General features: G+C 36.9%; 1 protein-coding gene and 1 long non-coding RNA gene across 4 annotated transcripts; one reads left to right on the forward strand and one right to left on the reverse strand.

The window, feature by feature from the left end:
- Window positions 1-427: 427 nt before the first annotated feature.
- Window positions 428-22,345, reverse strand: LOC311303490 (sialidase-3-like). Of its 3 annotated transcripts, none has more exons than XM_084430004.1 (3): window positions 22,223-22,345; window positions 2,971-3,237; window positions 428-2,858 (listed from the first exon to the last, which is right to left on the reverse strand). In XM_084430004.1, exons 2-3 carry the CDS (start codon window positions 3,220-3,222, stop codon window positions 1,887-1,889), a joined length of 1,224 nt encoding a protein of 407 aa, XP_084286130.1. In that variant the 5' UTR covers window positions 3,223-3,237; window positions 22,223-22,345; the 3' UTR covers window positions 428-1,886. The 3 variants fall into 3 exon arrangements, with proteins under 3 accessions (XP_084286130.1, XP_084286128.1, XP_084286129.1); XM_084430002.1 differs by lacking the exon at window positions 22,223-22,345 and adding an exon at window positions 21,751-21,883; XM_084430003.1 differs by lacking the exon at window positions 22,223-22,345 and having other exon boundaries at window positions 2,971-6,783.
- On the forward strand, window positions 7,092-15,618 carry LOC311303492. The gene is made up of 2 exons (XR_014629768.1): window positions 7,092-14,457; window positions 15,342-15,618. It is a non-coding gene; the product is annotated as an uncharacterized lncRNA (long non-coding RNA).
- Window positions 22,346-25,407: the final 3,062 nt, after the last annotated feature.

Here is a 25,407-nt window from a genome sequence, read left to right on the forward strand (position 1 = left end):
TGGGTTTTTTAATTCAACATAATCAAACAATTTATGTTAAAATACTCAACAGATGTTTACTTCAATGTGTTACACACACACACACACACACACACACACACACACACACACACACACACACACACACACACACACACACACACACACACACACACACACAATAACAGCAAGCCCTGACAAGAGGAGGACAGAGTAAAGGTAAACAGGACCTAAAATTTCCACACTTTTATTAGCCCCGGGTCCAGTGGACCCGAACATCCTCTGTGTAATATAAATGTGTAGAGGGGGTGTACAGTGTGTGGTCATTGAAAATGTGTTTTGATATATATTCTTCACAGAAAATGAGCCAAGGTCAATGAGTCTGAGGTTGAAAAAATTATTAATCGTATCATTTTTCTTTTGATAAAAAATGAAAACGAACACCATACAAGGGTTGAAGAAAAACAACTTGTTCCATGAATCAGTGGAAACTTGCCCACGTCTGCAGAACATATTCAGAACAAAAGGTTAACATAAGTCAAAAATATAGATACATGTATTTGAGAAGCAAAATCATCAAAGGAAACATTAATACAAATATGTCTGATTATATGATGATGAACAAAAAAGATATGATTGATTATATGATAAAATATGGTTGATTTTATGATAAAACATAAACAGGAGGAATATATGTTTTTTCCTTTTCTGTACACCATGGGCCCTATCATACACCCGGCGCAATGCAGCGCCAAGCACGACGCAACTGTGTTTTGCTAGTTTCAGCCCGACGCAGTTATCATTTTCACGTCCTGTGCCACGTTGTATAAATAGCAAATGCATTTGTGCCCATCTGTGCGCCATGGGCTGGTCTGAAAACGAGGTGTGTTCTGGCGCATTGTTGGTGCGTTGCTATTTTGAGGAAACTGAAATAGACTGAGCCATTGACCAACTGAAACCTGGTCTAAAGTAATTTTTTTTATTTACAGAGCGTGTTAATAATGTGCGCCTATAGACTCTGCTTATTAGACACACAGGAACGTGCAGCAGCACACAAACATGCCAAATATTACAAATAAAAAGGATTACAATGTAAAAGATTAATATTGTGTACATAAAAATATGGTGGAATCCGGCTTGTCCCGTAGATGTTCTGCTTGCGCGGTTTATAACCTCACACACGAGCAGATCCGTTTCCTCTCTGGAGAAGCGTTCAGTCTTTCCGTTTGCAAATTCCGTCATGTAAATAGCAAACCCGCCATGGCATGAGGGCAACTGGCTTTTAAAGGGAATGGGAGATGAGACTCTGATTGGTTTATTGCACATTACACTCAAAACACTCCCGTTACTCATTAAGAGAACAGGGACAACCCTTTTAGACCATTCGCCACGCAAAAGTGGATTCAGACACGCCCTAACTGCACTTGTGCCCTGCGCTTTAGACCATGTGCTTAGATTGTTAAAATAGGGCCCGTGTCTTTAAATGCAAAAACACGTTCTGTGTGAACCGGCCCTAATGGATTTTGACACGGTGTAAGAATCTATTTTGTTTAATTAGATTCCATTTTCCATATAAGTATTTTACAAAGACAGTTTTCAACATCATTCAGAGAATGTAATTATTTTATGTTTATGTAATGTTATGAAATTACCAAAGAATATAGCTAAACTAATGAAAATATGTTTACTGTTCACATATTGAATAATTCAGGTGAATGGAATATATAGGGTTTAAAAATGAATATTTCTGAATTATCGGCATACACTTAATATAACAAAAGCATGTTAGGTTGCTTATGATAATTTGCTATTTGAATTAAGAAACTGATGTATTTCCAACTTGATTTTTAAACATTCAGAAGACATTTTCATTAATAAACAAATTAACTCTAGGAAGAAAAAAAAAATCACAATAAAACACAACAATTTTTGCAACATGAACTTGGTAAATCCGTAGAGTTGTTGATATCGGAAAGCTTGAAGGCTATCTTTTCAAGTTCACTGTTCTCACCACATTCAAAGAGACAGGCAAAGTACTTTTGATCCTCACACTCTGCCAGATCTGAGTATCCACTTGGACCTTCGTTGATGCACTGCATGGGTTCCCATTGCATGGGATACAACAGTGATATATTCACATAGATTGTGAGATCCTTTCTCTTGTTTGTATCAGATGGATGAGAATAGAGCAGCCATGTACTCTGATCAGAGGGACGAATTTTCAGCACACTGCCTTGGCAACCCTTACCAGTCTCTGTCAGCTGTGCAGATTTAGTAGGCTGGTCAAAAGATTTTCCACTATCCTCGCTTTGAGCCTCGACTCTGTAGCCGGATGTACTTCGAGCATTGCAGTACAGTGTGTTGTCTATCTCAGCCATCTGACACTCACAAGACTCACCTTCCATTTGTTTTCCTACATGCCAAGTGCTTCCTTCATCATCACTGTAGAATGCAAATGCACGTGATTCGAGGCAACAACATGATGAACAACATGATGAACAACATGATGAACAACATGATGAACAACACTTGGAATCAAAATAATACGCATATGCTGGGATAATCAGTCTCCCGTTCTCCATTTGAACACCATGTCCTGGTCCAACAGCAAAGGTGGCCCAGTCTTTCTCCTTTTCACTGATCACATCTTTCAAGTTCGTAACATCACTCCAGTTTCTGCCAGTGTCCTTACTGGTTATGTAACAAAGTTGTGCCTGGTTCTTTTTTTCTTTTTTTTGCTTATCTTCAGAGACACCAGTGGGAATACAAATAAAAAACAGGAAGAGCGTATCAGAAACTTTCTCATAGACCGGACATGGATTCATGCTGCGGTGGCCATGTAGAAGACCTGAATTGAGCTCATGATGACCACTGTCCCACTGAAATAAAAACATGACATCATGTGAAAAGAATCTATGAAATAGTTCAGTTGTGAAGAAAATTGTCTGTTATGAAAAATATTTTACGATTTTGGTTAAACGTGTCTGGTACCTCAACTTTCTTCTTGTCATTCTTCCACAATCCTCTTCTCATCACAAGCACATCTGCATCAGTGTCGTCAGGAGTTTTCCGCTTTTCAGCGAAGGCAAGGTAGGTTTGTTCTTTACTGAGATAGATGAGAGCTGGAATTCTGTAAGTCACCTGCTCATTATTAACTTTTGCCTCCTGTTCGAATAATGTTTTTGGTGTTGTTATGTAGTTGAGAGGAATTGAATTGCTGATTGAAGATGTATTGTTACCCATTGTAAAATTCTAGCCCTATAAACAGAAAGAATAAATAGTAGAGGTATCAGTAACAGTATCGCTGTGCACTTCAGCCACGTGTATGAATGTATGAATTACACTGCTTGAGAAACCAACTCAAATCAAATCAAAATGATTTTAGACCTTTTGGAAATGGAGAGTAAATATTGAAATTATTGTTATTTTATGTGTTTTTGAGTAAAGGGAAACATCTGTTAAAGGCAGGGTAGGTAGGATTTATTAAAAATTAAAGATCCAAATTTGTTAAAACTTTCTATATATATCAATACATAATTAAAATGTAAGAACTCTGAAAAAAAGAGTATAAAAATCAAGTGACTCTAGACCGTTTAATCTGTATTAAACACAGCTCATTATTTCGATTCGGGACGAATCAAAGGATTGGCTTAGGCGACTGTCACTCTCTCGCAACCATGGCAACCACCCTTTTGCCACACAGCACCTGCCCACTTGCGCGCGACCGTTTGATTTGAGGAGTGCGAGAGGCACGGAACCTGATCACACCTCCGTCCAGTAGATGGCGGTAATGCACTATGTTTGCAAGCTGCCAATAAAATCTATCGAAGAAGAAGAAGAAGGCACTGAACCTAGGAATACCAAAACAATGGCAGAGAAAGAGCAATCTAAATTTACAGTACCAGCATATGCAGTTAGTGAAGGCAAACCAGGCAAAAAAATGCCCCTTCCCCTCCGCTTGTCTCAGGTAAATAATGCGTCCTCTAGCTCAGCGGTCGGAGTCGCGCGTTCATGTGTTTTGGGGGCGTGGCTTTGGAAGAAGCACAGAAATGAGGCGGTGGAGTGAATGGAAATAATGAGATGTCTTTAAAACAGTCGTGAGAGGTCTACAGACACTCGATTTTGATACTTTCTTTTTCAGAGTACTTACATTTTAATTATGTATTGATATGTACATAAAGTTTAAACAAATTTGAAAAATAAAATTTTTAGACCATTTCTACCTACCCTGCCTTTAATGTTTAATGTTCAGTTATGTTTGACATTTGAAAGAGTTTGTATTATGTTCAAGTTTTGATCGTAACTATTGTGCAGAAGAATAGGGATTTTGGTTAGGTTTTGAAAAACTGCATATTAACACTCTTAAGCATGTTGTTTTGTTCATTGAGCAATAACTTTGCTATAATGGTAGTGTGTTAATGTGCTGTGCTAGCAGCATACAGTCTTTTAATTATACAATATAACTCAAAATATAAACAGATCATTTCCATTCACTTGAATTCACATAATTTTGAGAGTCAACTTAAAATAAAAAAGCATATTTCACAAAAAAAAAAATAAAAAAAAATCATAGACTAATTTTTGACTTGCCAAAACATGCTAACATTATGCCATGTTATCAATGTGATAAGACATGCTAAATCATGCTAGCAATGTGTTAAAAATGCAAGTGACATGCTATTTCATGTTAGCAATGTGTTAAACATGCTAGTAAAATGCTAATCAAAGCTAGCAACATAAAAAACATGCTAGCAATGTGCTAAAAGAAAGCCAAATTAAAGTTTGTTTGCGAACTTTACTTGTTTGTTTGTTTTCTTCTTCTGGGACAAAATTTAGACTGTATCTCTATTTTAGAGCTATTACTCCACAACCACCAAACTCGGCTCAGACCTTCAGACTGTTTGTGTGACGTAGTGTGTCTCTTACCAAAAAGAAGTATAGCCTACTTCAAGTTAATTTTATGAAGTATACTTAAGTAATGTTAAAGTATATTTTAATGTATACTTTATGTAGTAAGTATACTAATGTCAATGTACTAGTAGTAAACTTGCAAGTGTTCTATTTTAATACTGCTTGGGACTAAATTGGCCCACTTTTAGTATAAAAAGTATACATTTAAGTGTACTTAAAGCAACACCAAGTAACTTTTGCTCTCGGGGTCCCCCTACAGTTGGGAAACAGTATTGTCTTCTACTACTGTCATAAAATCTGTCATGGTTACACCAGGGGATACACGTGCATATGTTGACAAGCGATACCCCCGAACTCTGCAGAAGGAGTTCTCACGTCTTGGGCAGACTGCCTGCGTTGCGTGAGAAATGTCTTTCCCAGGTACAGGTGGCATATATTTCAGCATGTCATATGAATATAATTTCATGGGTTTTATTTTTTTCATTCGCCAAAAGATCGCGTAGCTCGTTTACAAGCCAGCATCATTTAGGGCTGGATCTGAATACCATTTTTTGAGCTTCGAAGTTTCGGTAGTAATGAACATCGAATATTCGAAGCTTCGGAGAGAGGGTGCTGAACATATTCTTCTCTCTAATAAAGGCAGTATTCTCTATGTGTCTGTATGTCCGTTTGCATTTTGATTATTTCGAGAACCGTTCATCCAATCGACTTCACAAGGGAGTGCAGTGTCGCATTTGGTGCAATATAGATAGACACGCGAGACGCGACATTCAGAATTAATAAACTTTTAATAAACTACAGAACAACGCGAGCGGGAAGCGGCGCATCTCACGCAGGGACGGACACTGTACTAGTGATATTAAACACATCTTCCCCATGAACAACACAAAGTAAATACATTCGCACGTAACACACACACAGGTCTGTTAACTAAAGCAATACTTTTAATAAGGTAGTCTAATATTTTTCTGACCAAATTACTGACACAGTAAAGGGTAGATTTAAATAAAGAAAAACGAAATTTAAATAAGAAAAAATCTAAATTTAAACAAAGACAAATGAAATTTAAATATAGAAAAACTAAATTTATTTAAATAAAGAAAAACGAAATTTATTTAAATAAAGAACAAACTAAATTTAAATAAAGAAAAAAAAAAATTTAAATAAAGAAAAACTAAATTAAGTTAAATTAAAAACAAGATTAATTTAGATTGATAATAACGGGTAAAAAGCTTAATACATTTTGTTTCTATTATTCTATTTTCCACAATGTCAAAGCAACGCAGCTTGCCCAAAACACAAGCTCAGGCATGCACTTCTGTCCATACAAACTCTGCTGTTCTGCGCTCTAGCCAGAGAATACTCCCGTTGCAGGAACACTTTAGTAGGCCAAGAAGCAGCAAATATATGTATTAAGTATAACGAGGTTGGGTTCCTTCAACTGTCCATCCTATTAAAAATGGCTAGGCTATATAAGATAATTGTAAACTACTGTAATATGCACTGCATTGTGGGTATTTTTATGAAATTTACAGTAACTTACTGTATATGGGAATTTGCGGTAGGCTACTTTACTGTTTAAGCAAAAGCAGTAGTGCTACTGTAAATAAAGAAGACAGATTTATTGAAGTGTGTATATGCATATGTTTTAGGCATATTAAAATATCATATCATGTTTTATAGTTTTTTCCCCCCATCTTGTTCTGCAGATGAAAATCATGAATCTACATTCTAATTTTTAAGCTATGCACACACTGGAAGTTTAAAAGTTGAATAAATAAAAAAATTATAAAAAACATAAAAAAAACATTTAAAATTAGTTCTTAGTGAGAGACCAGAGTAATTTTTATATTAGCATTTTCTCCAATAACAACAACAACTATATATGAAGAGTTCAGATGCAAAAGCCTCTAAGTGCCGTCTGAAATTTTCTTCTAGAATGATCATTTTTATCAAGCTTGTATATTTAAGTTCAATAATTTCACTTCACTGGCAATGCAAATTACCTATTAATTGTCATTTAAGTGAAATTACTTAACTTAAATATACAAGCTTTATAAAAATGATAATTCTAGAAAAAAAATTCAGATGGCACTTAGAGGCTTTTGCATCTGAACTCTTCATATATATATATATATATATATATATATATATATAATTTTTGTAGTACATATATATAATACAAAAATTCACAACTGGTTCCCAATACAGGCAATCTTTTTTTTCTTTTTTTTTTATGCCAGGTAAAAGTGATATAAATGTATTTTTATTTTATTTTAAATAATATACATTATATATGTATATATAAACTTTGCTTACACCTCACAAAATTTGAATTGTTGCTCGCGTGCAAAGCCCGCGCAACAACCTGGCAGAATGTAAACTGAGGTTTGTGTGACGTCACGTGTCGAGTGCGCGCTCATAACGGACGTCCCTGCTGAGAGTGGATCGCTAGACGCCAGCTGGGTTTTTTTCTGAGGTAAGTACTTTTTACTGAACAAATTTATTTTATAAGTTACTTTTACAAAGTAAACCGTTACCAATATCAATTAAATATAGCTACATTTATGAAGAAAGTAAATAATAAAATCGAATAGGTTAGGCTTTTAATAACAGCTAACAGGACAGTCAAAGGAACTTTAGTTTTACTCGAAACTGCCGTTTTCATATCCCATTAAATGCCATAAAATTGACTGACTGCCTTTTCTAGTAGATGGACCCAATCTAATATTTACACAAACAATGGTTTTCCGTCTTTTTTATGACCAGGCTATGTTCACACTTAGCGTCTTTTTTCAAACTGCCAGCGTCTGTTCTACATTATAACCCTATGGAGTAAACCGTTTTTTCAAAAAAGTCCTGAGCGCTTTTTTAGACGCCATCGCCGGCGTCTTTTTCTGCAGCTCAGAGCGTCTTTTTAAGTTGAAAAAAGTTCAACTTTTCTGAAAAGAACGCCCTACGTCAAGCGCCTTCTTGACAGCTGACCAATGACAAGCGAGTAGCGAGACCTGTCGTTTCCATAACAACAAGAACAACAAGAGCTCCTGGACTAAATTGTTGTAAGCACCATACAGTTTCCTTCCCCGTATAATGTCGTGCACCCACAAACGTCTTTGTGAACCGACATTCTCCTCCCCGGTAACTTCAAAAGCCAACGCAAGAGCCAACTTTCTCTTTCTCAAAATTTTTTGCATCACACAGCACTAGGCTACGCCGTTGTCAACTTTTTCTTGTCAAAAAAGACGCTAAGTGTGAACATAGCCTGGCATATTTTACTCGTCAGTTAAAGGAGCCGTTGGGCTGTAGTTAGCTCCTGTTGACACTGGGAAAAGAGAGAAATAGAAGAATATTTTTCATCAATGATTATTGGCTAATGACTAGCCTATATGTTATGAACATGATAATTCACAGATCTAGGATGACTGCTAGATTGATCAATTACACAATCAGATGACAGTTGTACCAATAATTGGCATAGAATTAAAAAAAATATTTTGCAATGAATATTTTTCAATTAGTCTGCCTTTACATTGCTTTAAATGCATTACTATTTTAACATGTCATATTTCGGTCCTGTGCAGAGTGAATCCAGCATGTATGTATGTCGCTGTCACATCTCTTACATCTTGTCTAAGTTAGGCTACACTTTGTTAATGAGAGTTTTCGCGAGCCTGCATAATTCGGCACTGAATAAAAACTCCTGCGTTCTCCAGAGCGCAAAAACAAATAAGCACAAATATGCACTGGAGCGTTTGGCAAATCTGTTTCGCCAATATATTATAACAGTTTCAATCGAGGCTGCTGCCCTTGCTTGCGTTTGAGGGTGTATAGCAGCAGCACCCCCATAGAACCGGGCCTAGGGCAGAGAGAGCGCGAGAGAGTGCCTTTGAGAAAACGCGCTAGGCCTAACTTACTTCAAAACGCCACACATTTAAGAGCCTCAGCACTGAGCATCTTTGGCTTTGCAAGTATGTTTTGACTAACTAACGTTATCAGATGCATTATGTGATTAACATATTGTAATGCATAACTTGCAGGGCTCTACACTTACATTTCTTTTTAGGAGCACTTGTGAGAATCAAGAAACATTTCAGATTATTTTCAGTTGTACACTTTTTTCAGGATTTCTTTGAATAGAAAGTTCAAAAGAACAGCATTTATCTGAAATTGAAGCACTTCTGTTCAGGCAGTATTTTATTTATTATTATTTATTTTTTTGGTTGTTGAATGAAATTAATACTTTAATTCAGCAAGGATGCATTAAATTGACCTAAAGTGACAGTAAAAACATTTGTAATGTTACAAAAGCTTTCTATTTCAGATTTAAGTTTGAAGGGCCATAAAGTTACTCAGTGTACCTTTTAACGTAATTATACATTCAGGCAATTAATAGAGTTCCCGGTACTATACGGTTATCCGGACCACACCTGACCACACGTGACCACAACCGCTCTTGGTTGGTCGTAACCCCAGTGACGGGTAGGTTTAGGGGCGGGGTTGGGCTAGGTCATCACATGTGGTCCGGATAACCGTATAGTACCGAGTTCCCTAACAAGGGAATTGCAATAAAGCTATACTATTTAAACTAACTCGACTGGTAATAACTGCTGTTGCACAAGTTGATTCCTCGTCTGTCCATGAACAAATTTAGATTAAATAAACTCATGACCATTTCTCACACACTTTCTCTGTTTTGTTTTTTGTTTCTTTCTTTTTTCAGATTAGCCATCAGTGGTTTACCGGTATGGAGGCCAGTCAAGACCAACTGGGATGCTTTTTTTGCGTATTGTCATGCTCCCTGCTTTGATTTGTTATGAATTCAATTCTCTTTTTGCATCCTCCTTTTGATTCTAAACTGCACTGCGAATTGGGTAAGAGACAAACATAAATTACTTAATTGGGGAAATTGAGAGATGAAATCATGCTGATGACCTCTGTCTGTGGTGAAGTATAGTGAGTTTGACGTGTAATTAAACTCGAGGTTCTGTGGGGTGCGGACTGGATCGATTCCATTCCTAGAGCTTCCGAACAAATCTTTGGGGTGCGGACTGATGGGCAGTGAACCCGAGGTTACCCCGTGAGTCAGTCCTAGAGCTTCTCATGTACGATTTTAGGGAAAAATTGGATACGGGTTTATTGGATACGTCGATTTCTTAGGCGTGGCGCAAGAACACCACAGACACAGTGTAATCACCATGGGAAAATCTCAGAGTAAAACTGGGAGTTGTGAAAAACTTAAATTTTCTCATAAAATATCCAGATTTTCTGAGGCATTAGGCAACGTCTCCGTGGTTTAATGACGAGAGAAACGCTTCTGCAAAGGGACGGATGGTCCGACGAAACGTTGTGTCGTCGTAGGAGAGGAATGTGGACAAACGTTGACACAACATATCAAAGGTTGGCTTGATCATCCGAAAATTTCGGACCCACTGCTTCTTGTTAAAGCCCGCCACAATATGCTCCCGCCAGTCCTGATCTCTCTCGCACACAATAACTGAAGCAAATGCACAGGCTGAAATGATGGCACTTTTCGTCCTCCTCCGCCTCATAATCATGGTGATGTTTGGCGAACTTCGCATATATCGCAGAGCTAGCATCAATCATATTTTGCGTTCGTCCATCTGTGCAAGATAATTTAACCCTTTAAGCATGCGCGATGTTTCAGATAGTATGGCAAGTGTAAACACATCAATCGGATATGGGTCACAGTTGAAAGAACATGTAAACGGACAGTCAAAAAAATCGGATATAAGCAACAAATCAGAAATGGGCATCAAGACCTGCAGTGTAAACGAGGCCCATGACAGTCGCATTGGCACATATCTGATTTATATCTGATTTATTTCCACATATAAATGAGGCCTGAAACTGATCTCGAAATATCCGAATGCATGCGTTTTTTTCCTGTTTACACGTTCATAGAACACATCCGATCTGTGTCACACATGAGCAAAAAATCGGAATTGGGTCACATTTCACTTGTAAACGAGGCCTTAGAGCTGTTACACAATACATGAAAGGTCATTTTCAAAAATCCATAATAGGGGCACTTTAATTTTCCTTGCTTTTATTTTGTGATTATTTTAATTACTTACTGTGTAAAGCACTTTTAATTGCCAAAGTGTATGACGTGCTATATAAATAAAACTGCCTTTCCTAATGTTGCATCACAATAAATAAATAAAATGGATGTAATTGACTGTGACAGTGAATAAAGAATATGCTGATGTACATGTCAAGTCAAGTCAAGTCATTTTCATTTATATAGCGCTTTTAACAATGTAGATTGTCTCAAAGCAGCTTCACAGAGATAAATGTATAATATAATGTAAGATTGTTTTGGCTTTATAGCGGTTCTTTAATAAAGTTATTTTCCAGCTAAAGTTAGTTTTGATTGATTCGCTTCCGTCGCAACGATCATTTGTTTTTAAATTAGGGCCGCCAAGACGACACCATTCTCTCTACACAGACTTTAGCGAACCTGTGAGAAACGCTGATGGCGTTCAGATGCGCATTAAGAACGGGTTCCATAGTTATGTGCGTTTGAATATATGTGTGCAGGTTTGGAATTCCCTACAAACCAAACCTAAACAAATTACTGGTGTTTCCTTATAGTTTTGATTCAGAATTTTATTTTATTTTATCAATTCGGGGTAGATACGCAAATTGAGTTTTCCCGACGACGCGTTATCTGTAGAGTGGGAAAGGGATCCTCCATAGGGAGAGACTAGTTGGCCCTTCAGCACTGCGTTGACACCGGGTCCAGGCGAAGGTCCTTCATCAGATCTGGAAACGGCCTGGATCCGGCAGGCTGCGGGAAAACCTTGGGATAAACAAAGACACTAAAATTAGCGTAGATGCCATTCTTCTCATGATGTAACAAGTACATCAGGATTTATGGGAAGTGTTCCCGGTTCCAGCTGACCTAATCTATGCAGCCTAATATTGAATTATAGAAGTCTATAATGTATTATGTGAACGCTATGTCAAAGAGATGTGTCTTTAATCTAGATTTGAACTGACAGAGTGTGTCTGCTTCCCGGACAATGGTAGGAAGGCTGTTCCAAAGTTTTGGTGCTAAATAGGAAAAGGATCTACCGCCAGCAGTCGATTTAGATATTCTAGGTATTATCAACTGGCCGGAATTTTGAGATCGCAATAGACGTGAAGGAGTATAATGCGTTAAGAGCTCGCTCAAGTACTGCGGAGCTAAACCATTTAGTGCTTTGTAAGTAATCAGCAATATTTTAAAATTGATGCGATGTTTAATAGGGAGCCAGTGCAGTTTTGACAGAACCGGGCTAATATGGTCATACTTCCTGGTTCTGGTAAGAACTCGAGCTGCTGCGTTTTGGACCAGCTGTAGTTTGTTTATTAAGCGTGCAGGGCAACCACCCAGTAGAGCATTACAATAATCTAGCCTTGAGGTCATGAACGCATGGACTAATTGTTCCGCATTTGTCAATGAGAGCATATGACGTAATTTAGATATATTTTTAAGATGGAAAAATGCGGTTTTACAGATACTAGACACGTGACTTTCAAATGAAAGATTAGTATCAAAGAGCACACCCAGATTCCTAACCGACGACGAAGACTTAACAGAGCAGCCATCAAGTGTTAGACAGTATTCTAGGTTATTACGTGAGGAAGTTTTTTGTCCAATAATTAGAATCTCTGTTTTCATGGACTCAAGTCACTTTTTTGGAATTTATTAAATTCAATAGCATTCATGTAAAATATAAATAATAAAATAGTGTAAAATGGGCATAATACTGTAAAATGAAACTGCGGTAAGGGCATCATACTGTAAAATTAAATTGCGGTATAGGCATATTACTGTAAAATGAAATTGCGGTATGGGCATCTTACTGTAAAATTAAATTGCGGTAAGGGCATCATACCGTAAAACACATTTACAGGTAAGCTACTGTAAAGGGGAACTTACAGTAACCTACTGGCAATAGTGCTGCCAGTAAGTTACCGCAAAAATACGATAAAATGTCTAACAGTGAAGAAAAAACTAAATTTAAATAAAGAAAAAAACTAAATTTAAATAAAGAAAAACGAAATTAAGTTAAATTAAAAACAAGATTAATTAAGATTGATAATAACGGGTAAAAAGCTTAATACATTTTGTTTCTATTATTCTGTTTTCCACAATGTCAAAGCAACGCAGCTTGCCCAAAACACAAGCTCAGGCATGCACTTCTGTCCATACAAACTCTGCTGTGCATGCGCTCTAGCCAGAGAATACTCCCGTTGCAGGAACACTTTAGTAGGCCAAGAAGCAGCAAATATATTTATTAAGTATAACGAGGTTGGGTTCCTTCAACTGTCCATCCTATTAAAAATGGCTAGGTTATATAAGATAATAGTAAAAAAAAAAAAAAAATATTCTGAGTATTTCGTCAGATTTTATAGTGTTGACTATATTCAAGCGCGAATGAGAACCGTTTCGAGGGGGATGCCAGGTGTGCAAAAAAAACAAAACAAAAAACTTGCTTGCAAGAATGTAGCCTCTACCAAACTTGTACACGCCATTTAGACATAGGCTTACTTCTGACTTTTTTTTTGTCCGTTGCTGCTTTGGCTTTGGCCTTGGCCATGACAAAAACATACGCACGAAAGCCGGAAAACAAAGGCTGGTTGGCCTCTCACGTCCGAATTTGAGGAAGTGGTGGGGGAAGTGAGGTATGCCGTAAAGCAGTCGAATTTTGTAGTTCTTTTTGTGCTCGGGTTACTACCCGAACCCCGAAGTTACATAGTGCCAGTAAAAGCGATACAAACCCCGTCAGGCTATGGCAGACGGGTCATTCAACCTATTGTAAGTCGATGTACCATCACAAGGGTCTTGGAAATATATTATGAAGGTTGAAAAAATACATAGTGTTGCTTTAAAAGTAAACTTTGAGTGCACAACTAGTTTAGTTTAGTACTGCAAGTATACTTGTACGTTTTCTTTAAGTGAACATAACATCACACTTAAAGGGAAGCTATGTAACTTTTTTACCTTAACTGAACAGCTTCGGAGTCAGTGGAATGGTTATATTACTTATTTCGGGTTGAATGGTGGTAGTTTCGCACCCCCCTGGTGCCCGAGAGCGGAAAAAACTCACTTGCAACTTTGGGACGCGGGTCGTGTTCCAGGAAGTATCGCGTGATATCAGGTCTCGCGATGCAACGAATTGCTTGACGGCACTGCACACGTACACGCCCCCATTCAAGCACCGGCTATGTATAAGCAAAGGGCAACGATAGATTGAGTTATGGCTGAGCCTGTAAAAAAGAAGCAGAAAGCTAGGAAATCTTTGTCGGAGGACCAACGAAAGAGGAATCGGGACACTGACCGAGCAATAAGTCAGACTCGAGTAAATATATCGGACCAGCTTTTTCAGAATGGTGAGAACTGAGAGAAACAGAAGCCTGCAAAACGGATGCTGACCTGGGGCTCGTTCTTCGTACGTCGCTAACTCAGTTAGCTGGATTTGATTGTTGACGATTTGGCATGATCTTGGATTGTTTGGTTCTTCGACGCTCATCCTGGACTTGCTGTCATAGCAACAGGTGCGCAATCTTAAACCTGCTCGGGAGCAGGCTTATTTCATGTAAACAGGATTAGACTGCGGCTCATAAACGGAGATGATACGGGAAGTCCAGCGCAGCGCGATAGTGCACTTTCTGATATTTTTTTTCCTCGTGACTCGTGAGATTGTCGTTTACATTATTAATTTGTTGGAAACGCACATTTATTTTCGACTTGTCGGAGTCACTACAGCACAAACTGTACCCTAAGATTAATTGCGAGTGGCTCTTTCCTTTACACTATTGGAGATGCGGAGAACTTGATGGAAAGTGCTGTTTGTCGTGTCATTCGGAGTTTACCTGGCGCTTTTAGGTTTAAAAAACAGTTTTAGTTTTTTTTTTTTTTTTTTTTTTTTGGCATTTCCAAGCCACTGAAGACCCAATGTAAATCAGTTTTTTTAAGCAGCTTTTTATTTTTTTTATTTATTAGACTATAGCCTACTATTTATTAGACTATTTAAATATTTTTTTATGAAGATCATGCGATCATGACCATGCTGATTACAGTATGTCACTCAGGCTTATAGGCTAGACTGCCATCAAGGCCTCAATGAAGGGGATTATGTGAACAGAAAGGGGGTTCACAATGTAAATGTGCAGCCCAGTTACTATTGTGATTCTTAATATTCCAGATATTATTCCTAATAATATTATATCAAATAAAAAAAAAGGCAGTTGACTAAAATCTTCCATATCACAAATGTGAAAGCAAAATGGTCAGGATCTGTGTATGACTTAAGAATTTGCAGAGATTCACATTTATGCACATTATTTTAAAGTGGTAAGGAAAGTTCCACAATTAAATATCAAGCTCACTGTATTACATACACTTATGCTGATCCTAACAGAACTGCATTTCTTCATAGGTGATTATGACATGTTCCTGCCTGCAGACTGGTGTTTTAAGACCCCATTCCCTGACCCAAACCAGTTACAATGCAGCTCTGGCCAGGACAAGGGCACACAATGAAATGAACTTTGGCTAACTAAAGGGAAGATGTCAGTGTCTGAAAAGTCTGAGGGTTGCACACCTGACAGGGCCTGTGACATTGTTGCATTTGCATGTGCCATATTACACAACACTGCCAAAAAAAAAATATATACACTTTTCATTAAATGTTTAATAAAAGACAAATATGCTTAGTTCCTTGAGTTTTATTTCAATTGTTCTTTGTAAAGAAAAGCCAGTGGTCAAGTGCCTGCAACAAGTGATATTAGACACATGCCTCATGCAACAAATAAAAAGGAAAAGTTGGCTATCCACTGGACACCTGTAGGCCTATGTCTCCTCTGTCTGTGCAGACTCTTCTGTAGGCCTTTCTGTAGATGTGGAATCTTGCAACTTATATTGCAGCCATAAAGCATACAAGTATAAATTAAGTAAAGTTATTTATGCACTTGCAGGTAGGCTAGTTCCTCCATATGACAGTTATCTGAGAGGGTTTATTCACTGTCCAGTGCAATGGAAACAAATGGACATTACAAAGTCTTATACTTTCTTTCCTTTGGAAAGTTAGGAAATGTCCACTTAAGTTAACAAGTGTTGGTGTATTATGTAAAAGTGCACAAAAGAGGAAAACACAATGTCATTACAATGAACTACACTTGGGAAAAATGTGATCAATAACTCTTTTTGAACTCTTCTTCAATACATATTTTTACATTAACATAAGTTTATCAGTTTTTACTTCCACAAGTCAAAGCAATTCATCATTACTCAAGATTTAACAGCTGAAATGACTATATGGCCTTAATTTAATGCAGCAAAAATACAGTGTAGGCTACTAAGATCTTTTTTTTTCTCAGCCTTTTTCTTGATTGCTTTTATAAACAGACAACCATTTATTTAACAGTGCCTTTCATAAAAGAGACTATAATATAACTAAAAATTACCATTAGAATATTTTTGTACTTCACTTTTATTTGTTCCCATATTCTAGTGTGGTGACTCTGACATTACAATGAACAAAGTAATTATGCAATTATTAAAATACAAAAATATAGGCTAATAAGTGATAAAAACATCTAACATGGCCACTTCTAACGGATTTAAATTGTCTGCTACTTTTTGCCAGCCCTCTCTCCTGGCTTTTGCAGACTTTGAGGTGTTCCCTGGCGTTTTGATTAAAACATTAAAATTCCGAATAAACTTCGACTATTAGTTCTTGCTCTGCTGAGGAGAAAAAAACATAGATATAATATGAGAAAAACTGTGCGCGCTCTTTGGCCACGCTGAGCAGCCAATGGCAGCGTTGCTGATCAATGTTTCCACTATCGATACATATCCCCTTTTAAGCCAGAGCGTGAACGCGCAGTTATCTCAGATAACTCAATCCAGCGATACTAATCCTATCCGGCAAGTGTGTTCGAAGAACTCAATTAGCCGGATTATGATTAGCACGATGAAATCATCTTGGATGTGTCATTTGATCTCGGATGTAATAAGCAACGTACGAAGAACGAGCCCCTGGCTGCTGTTGCACTTGTAAGTATCTTTTGAATAAACTGTGTTAAACTTCAAGTAATTGTGACCTCAGGATGTTTGCTATTGTCTGTAAATGTTTTTATTATGATCGCTGTCTGTTACGGGCTTACTAGTACGCTTCGTTTGATACTATAACTTTGATGTTAGGCATTGTCATTAGCAAACACGTTTGGTTTCTGTAGTAGTTTGGCCGTTCCTCTGTAGGTTTTATTTGTGTAACTTGCACTTTTATTTTATGTCACTAAGTCAACGCGTCTGATAATAGGCAATAAACATGTAGCACATATCATGATCGAGCTAGAAAAAACGTTCTGATGTTTTCTTAGACAAGCAAAGGTAAACTGTCATTCTACCAGATGAACTTATAGACCTTGCTAATATAACTTTAGACAAATATTAGCCTCCGATATATATATATATATATATATATATATATATATATATATATATATATATTATGCTCATGCCCACTCTCCCAAAACTCTCTCACTCTTTGTTCGTTCCCAGTAAAAATACTAAAGTTAGTATGCATGACAACCTATTTTTTACAGTCTATGATGACAACACAATAAAAAAAAAAAAAAATCGCCATCAGTTGGAAATAAAATATTGCCTTACTTGCCTCGGTAGACATAACTGGTTTTGAAATAGCCGGTTCCTCTGCTCAGCTGGATTGACAGCTGATCAGCTGGGTTGCTCGTGGCGAGGGGGGAGGGACAACAGTTCGTTTTTACGACAGAGTGTTTGAAAGCATTTACTACCAGACACTAGGGGGAGCTTCGTAGAGAAAAAAACACTCAGACTTGCCTGGTGTCCCTTTAAGCCACTTTCACACAGCGCAGTAACATTGCCGGGATCAGTCCCGGAACGCGCCCTTGTGAACAAAAGCCAGGACCAATTCCGCAATTTGGGGTGTGTCGTAGTGATGACGCACGTTAAGGCCCTTGCACACTGAGTGCGAAATGTCACATTACAATATTCACTTTTTGATTATTGAACTGTGGTTACGGTAGAGGAAGTGTGTAGCTAGTGTGTTGGTTATAGTGAGTTCGGAAACGTGTTCAAGTTCAGCAGCATAGTTCAGCCTACGTACATGTGTTGTGTAGTTTCTTTAGTCTCTTCTGAATGATCCAGCTTCCAATATTCATGTGTTGAGTTAATGACAAAAAAGTAAGTGACTCACTTCGTTGTGTTTGTGTTTCTATACTGTAGAATTACAATGCATTAACGTGCCCAGCGTGATGAGTGAGATTTATAGTGATAGAACAATATTTATGCTGTAAAACACTGTAGGAAACAATAAGTTAACTGGTGTGAGCCTTCTGATGTCTAAGTTACGTAGTAACGTTTATAACATTGAGTTAAGAAGAGTTAATATCGTGCTCAGGAGACCATGTGCAGACGCTGTTGTGCAGTAGCCTTGTCTGGCCAGAGGATGTCGCCATTGCTCTTTCTGTAAACCCTTTTAATATAGTTTCATGTAAACTGGTCAGTGAGATAGGTGAAGCTCCTTATATTTCTCCAAAGAGTAATATCCTCATTTATGTAATTGTAGATTATGTTTAAAGGGACAAAGCAGTTTTTATTGGTATATTTATGTTTGATGATCCTGATTTGTATTATTTGTGTGGATTTATTATTTACGTTGCATAGTAATTTAAGTACAACTGTTTAAATGACAGAACCTAATGGTGATTTATTTGTTTTTATCAGACTAAAATGACAATACTGGATATTGGAATGTTCTGATAAGTACTGCTGGATCTCAATACAGTTAATAGAAGAAATTACATCTCCTCATCTTTATTCCTGTGTCCTGACCGATACACCATCCTGTTTACTGGCTGCAAACCTTGATGAACTAGCCCTGCTAGAATACCTCACTAACATCAACACTTTAAACAAAAATCTGAGAAAATTGCATTTTAGTCAAAGACTTCATCCGGATGGGATTCAGAACGATGATCAAAATAGATGCAGTAGATCGAGTCCATCAACACCCTCGAAGCTTCACAGTCCTTTAGCTCGTCCTGGGTTGACATTTCATTCGGTAACATTAGGCAGTTTTGATTTATATGCTGTTTAATATTGATGATAACATTATTTTACATTTGTGTGAACAATCTTCTATCACTTGTTTCAGGTTCTTCTACTTCTGTGTTTTGATTCTGTACTCTTTCAGAAGATGTGTAATAGCCCCCCCTACCGCATAACTGTGAAAACACTGATAGCCTGACATTTCAAAGTAAATTCCTAAGTACACTACCAGTGGACTAGCCTACTCAAAAATTCAGATACTCAGAATTAGGAACATATCTGTTTTCTTTATAAATCAATATTTTCAAACAATGTAAGACAGTATGTAAAACTATGTGAAAAAAATATTTAATAGGCTACTCTCAACCAAAAGATTAAACACAACTGCATGCCAACTTGTATAGCCTTCTTAGAATACTTATACTTTAAAGTATATCTCGATCAAAAGATAGGGACAAGTAGGCTAAATATACTTAGACCTTTCTGTCAGTACAAGTAAAGTATACACAAGTGCAATTTTAAGTATATTTCTGAGAAGTACATAAAGTATATTTCTTGAGAAGTATAAAAAGTAGACTGAAAGAACTTTCTTGTTTTTAGTTTAAAAGAAGTATAATAGAACACTTGAATAAACGTATTTTCCGTAAGGGGATATATCTTTTCTAACTGTTCCGACTTACAGTTTTCCTAAAAAACGATGATCAAAACTCGGAAAAACTCCCATAGACACACATTGACGGAATGTTCAGACTTTTCAAACTCCAACTGTCAAAAATTCATATCTAAACTCCCTGAAGCCCATTACTGTGCGTTCACACCGCCACCTGTGAGAGCGGCTCTCTCCGCCCTGCCAACCACGGCGTAGAAAGATTTGTGGATGCTCTGACGTAGATTGAATCTTTGGTCTTTTTTTTTTACTTTATTTAAAGGGGCCGCAAAGCAAACAAGCACGTTGATCGTTGTTTGTGCAGACTGACCAAGTAGGGTATAGTTAACCTCATGGAATCTTTTACATTTGAAAGTAAGAAATTGATCGATGGAAAGAACTTAACAATTATAGTGACTATATTTTGTATGCTAACAAAAAGCCATTTTTGTTGTGTGACTTTTGTGTTCATTGATAAGTGTTAATCTAATTTGCATTCCCACTGAAAAACAAGCTTTCTAGAGCAAAAATGTTGCCTATAAATAGTGTTGCGCATCTTCTTATCAAATTCACATGATCAACCTCTCCTCTATTTTGCTTGGGAACTATTGTGGTCGGTACGGCTCTCACCGTCCAAGAAGCGCCGCACCGACCTCGCCGGCGGTGTGAACGCACAGTTAGGCTCAATTAAACTTCCATTCGATGTACTATTTCTAAGCCATTAAGACTAATTTAAACTCAAACTCTAAACTCATAAACTCAAACACTCATAAACTCAAACTTTAAAATCAAACTCTAAACTCAAACATTCATAAACTCAAACACTCATAAACTCAAACACAATTATAAACTCTAAACTCAAAACCTCATAAACTCAAAAACTCATAAACTCAAACACTTATAAACTCATAAACTCTAAACTCAAAAACTCATAAACTCAAACACTTATAAACTCATAAACTCTAAACTCAAAAACTCATAAACTCAAACACTCATAAACTCAAACTTTAAAATCAAACTCTAAACTCAAACATTCATAAACTCAAACACTCATAAACTCAAACACTTATAAACTCTAAACTCAAAACCTCATAAACTCATAAACTCAAATACTCATAAACTCTAAACTCAAACACTTATAAACTCATAAACTCTAAACTCCAAAACCTCATAAACTCAAAAACTCATAAACTCAAACACTTATAAACTCATAAACTCTAAACTCAAAAACTCATAAACTCAAACACTTATAAACTCATAAACTCTAAACTCAAAAACTCATAAACTCAAACATTCATAAACTCAAACACTCATAAACTCAAACACTTATAAACTCTAAACTCAAAACCTCATAAACTCAAATACTCATAAACTCTAAACTCAAACACTTATAAACTCATAAACTCTAAACTCAAAACCTCATAAACTCAAAAACTCATAAACTCATAAACTCAAACACTTATAAACTCATAAACTCTAAACTCAAAACCTCATAAACTCAAACACTTATAAACTCATAAACTCTAAACTCAAAAACTCATAAACTCATAAACTCAAACACTCATAAACTCAAACACTCATAAACTCTAAATTCAAAACCTCATAAACTCAAAACCTCATAAACTCAAACACTCAAACTCTAAACTCAAAACCTCATAAACTCAAACACTCAAACTCTAAACTCAAAACCTCATAAACTCAAACACTCAAACACTCAAACTCTAAACTCAAAACCTCATAAACTCAAACACTCAAAACCTCATAAACTCATAAACTCATAAACTCAAAAACTCATAAACTCAAAATCAAACTCTAAACTCATAAACTCAAACTCTAAACTATCTCTAAACAAAATCTATTTATCTATCTATATTTTAAAACTACAAACTAAAACAAACTATTTCAAACTGAAAACCTTCAAACTTTCTGGCTGGGCTTTTTCAAGCCAACTTAAAGGTTGTCAACAAACTTTTTATATTGTTATTATTACAGTTATTATTATCTAATTTATACTTAAATTGTTGTTTACCATAACCTATATGGGTTACTTCCATGGTTTCTGTCCTTGTTGATAATTCTCCATTAGACTATAAGAAGCAATACTCACAGAAATGATGGTTCCTGCAGCAGCAGCAAATGATTCTCACAGCAGGGTTGTGTCACCACAAACACTAGAGCTTCTTATCAGGTCTGACCAAAACATGCTGAGCATCCTGTATTTATTATAATATATCAACCAGGGGCGGCGCTGGGACTCGAATGATTTAGCCCTGAATGTTTAGCCTGGAACAGGTCCCTGAGCTTATGGGAAATATGATAAGAATAAACTAAATATTGATTGTTTTATCTTAGTTCGGAGCAGTCTCTGACTGGTGATAGTTGAAATCTGTCTCTCCCTCCTTCCCTCCCTCCTGCGCACACACACACACACACACACACACACACACACACACACACACACACACACGCGCACACACACACACACACGCGCACACACACACACACACACACACACACACACACACACACACACACACACACACACACACACACACACACACACACACACACACACACACTTCAAATCTACTCAGCTTGAAATTCTCCTCCATCATTGAAAAAACAATCAACTGAGCAACAGCCCTCAACCTCCTTATCGGAATAAAATCCACGCAGGACTCCTTCTGCCATCTCCTACAGACCCAGGTGGGCAGTCCTTGTATATTGCAGTGCAGCGCAAGCACAGAGTCAACGAGCAGGGCACCCGGAACTCTTGCTTATATTGTCTGGAAATTGCACTCCAGTTCACAACACCTAAATTGTATAAAATGCTAAACAAACAATATTGAATCATTTTGAAGAAAGGCATTAACATATTACAGACTGAGTCATACAAGGAATTTCTTTTTTAAGTATTTTATACATTTACAGTAACAGGAAGATGTTAGACAAATATATGTTTGAGTGTTATTGGCTTTGTCTGTAAAGTACCTAAGAGACTTTGTTTATGAACAACATAAACTTAAAAAAAAAAAGGTTGTCAAGAAAGTCAAGTCTGATAGTTTGAAATAGTTTTAAAAGCTTGAAGTTTGAAGGTTTTCAGTTTGAAGTTCAAAGTAATAAAGTTCAAGGCAATACAGTCTATCAGACACAGACAGATAGACAATGACAGATAGGCAGATAGATGGATAGACAGATAGATAGATAGATAGATGGATAGATGGATAGATGGATGGATAGATAGATAGATAGATAGATAGATAGATAGATAGATAGATAGATAGATAGATAGATAGATAGATAGATAACACAGACAGACAGATAGAAATGGATGGACAGAAAGACAGACTTTCTCAAGTACATTTTACAGTGCTCACAACTTAGATTTAAAGAACTTACTGTCCAGCCATACTGTATACAAAGTGGGCCTCTTCTCTGAATTTGGGCTTGCTGACAACGTCCCTGAAAATCTTGCATGTCAGTGAAAGCAAAATACAATGTTTAACTCCATAACTTTTTAATTCATTTTACCACAAATTTATTTAACATAACTTACAGTACATACAATACATTCCGGAATGTAACTTTTACAGTACGATCTGATACTGAGGAACAACATTTCTTTTGCAATGCATGCAACAATCAACTACATGACTTCATTCATTTAAGTCTTTCTGCTCTATTTGAAGACATCTTTCAAGCCTTAATTTGTTTAAAGGCGAATTAAGACTTTTACATATCATTTTAAGATTCGCTGAAACCCTGTCATTTTGAAGGCTAACATATAGGCCTATCATAAAACATGTCATAACTTTTTTTAAAATATTAAACATTTATGACGCGCTCTATGGCATCTCTTACAATTAAAAGCCGTTAAGACAAAAGCACAGTTGTTAAAACAGCATAAATATATATATTTTAAATTGCTTTAAACAACAAAACATTTTACATACAACATACATTTTAGAGCCAGGGGAGCAAACATAAAATGTATGTATATACAAAAGCCTCCTTAATCACACTGTTATCATACTTTGAATATCCAAAAATTACATTTTCAAAATGCAAAACAAAATTAAAGAATACCTTTTCCTTAATAAACATAGACTCCTCATACCATAACTTTTTCACATGACTACAATGCCAGAAAATGTGGGTTCTGTTTCCAAGTGCAAAGAGCAAAAAGTGCAACTTACATCAATGTCTAAAAGCATAAATAATAGGCTTGTTTGAGATATGCGCCTTGCCTCGCCTGAAATGTATGCGAGAGTAGGCGGCTGCAGTGAGAGGAGGAGTGAAAAAAGCGCAGGCAAGACGGATAGATCTCTCTTCACGCAGTGGATCAGACACCTGCGAGATCAAAGATGGATATCGCGGGATTCACGCTCGTGCACAGTGTTGCTAATAAACTGGATGTAATTCAAGTTCTGTTGCTTTTATATGAAAATAAATAAAATGAACAAGACACCCAAAGTACTTGTTATTTAATTCCATTCCAAATACATGTTTATAAAAAAAAAATTTCTTTAATACAGACACATGTTTTTATTTTTTATTTTATTTTTTATAAAAATTAAATTGCATAAAAGAGATCGCACTGTCTGATAGTTTGGGAATATTCACACATAACATATACACATAAAACATGATATTAGAATCAAACATTTTAAAAGAGAACAATACATCACAGTTGTTTAAAACCAATGAGCATTAAGCTGTGTGGTCAGCAAGTCGTTTCCCATCATGCTTTTGATCAGCGCAGTCGGTGGAGAGCAACTGCGCTCGACTGCAGAATCCGACAGGTGCGCCTTGCAATCGCGAGAGATTTTTGACATACGTCAGCATGACATCAGAGCAAGGCGGCCCTGCACTCGGACACATTTCTAACCGGCATGCATCTCGCGCTGATCACCGGTGATCGGTTCTGCGCAGATTTTGCTCATCTCAAACAAGCCTAATGCTTATTGACTTACTGCCATCGAATCCATCGCCGGAAGTGATTGAAATGAACTGTGCGTGCGCACGTGTGTATTATAAACAGACTTTGCACATGCGTGGTAACACATACGTGATGTACATACGTGACGTCACCGCGCTACAGTCTGCAGCGAGAGGTGTCTCCAACAACGATTCTGAAGGCCTCAAGGCAGATTTATTTGACCCTGGCAACACATGATGGCTGAAATATGATTGGATAAAAACTCTAACATAAACATACACTACTGGAAGCAGCGCAACCAAGAGAAAAGCTATGAAATTTAGAGAATGGACTATTGGGAATAATTTAATACTCATTCATGGAAAAAATATATTAAAGTGCAAGTCAGTGATTCTGATAGTGTTTAGGCCAGCAGAGAAGGCCTTGTTGGCCCTGACGGCCCACCACTGGTGCAAATACAGTAGCCTAAGTGTTGCTTCACGCAGTGGTCACCAACCCTTTCAAGCCCAAGATCCCTGAACTCGGCCTTGATGAAAGGCTAGATCTACCTATAGATTTTTCATGGCAATTCCGATACCAGCTGCCTTTTTTTTTTCTTCTTCTTCTTTAAGTAAATGTATTTGTTGTTAATTTGCTCTATAACAGTCCTAACTGTTAAAAAATAACTGGCCTTGAAAAAAGTATGAGCCGTTGTTTTTTATTTAAATTAGATTGCGTAATTTCAAGACTTAGAGCAAATACAGAATGGTCTGACTTTAGTTTTGTCAAATTGTTACATAAGACACCAGCAACAAAACAAAAACAGACGGACTGAATGAAAATGCA

The sequence above is a fragment of the Rutilus rutilus genome (genome assembly GCF_951802725.1).
Source record: "Rutilus rutilus genome assembly, chromosome: 14".
Classification (NCBI taxonomy): Eukaryota; Metazoa; Chordata; class Actinopteri; order Cypriniformes; family Leuciscidae; genus Rutilus; species Rutilus rutilus.

Excerpts from the sequence above, each read along its gene's own strand:
- LOC311303490 (XM_084430004.1), bottom strand. The coding sequence starts at position 3,222 with ATGGGTAACAATACATCTTCAATCAGCAATTCAATTCCTCTCAACTAC. Across the intron at positions 2,859-2,970 it reads ATGACAAGAAGAAAGTTGAG|TGGGACAGTGGTCATCATGA; the intron begins GTACCAGACACG and ends TTTTTATTTCAG.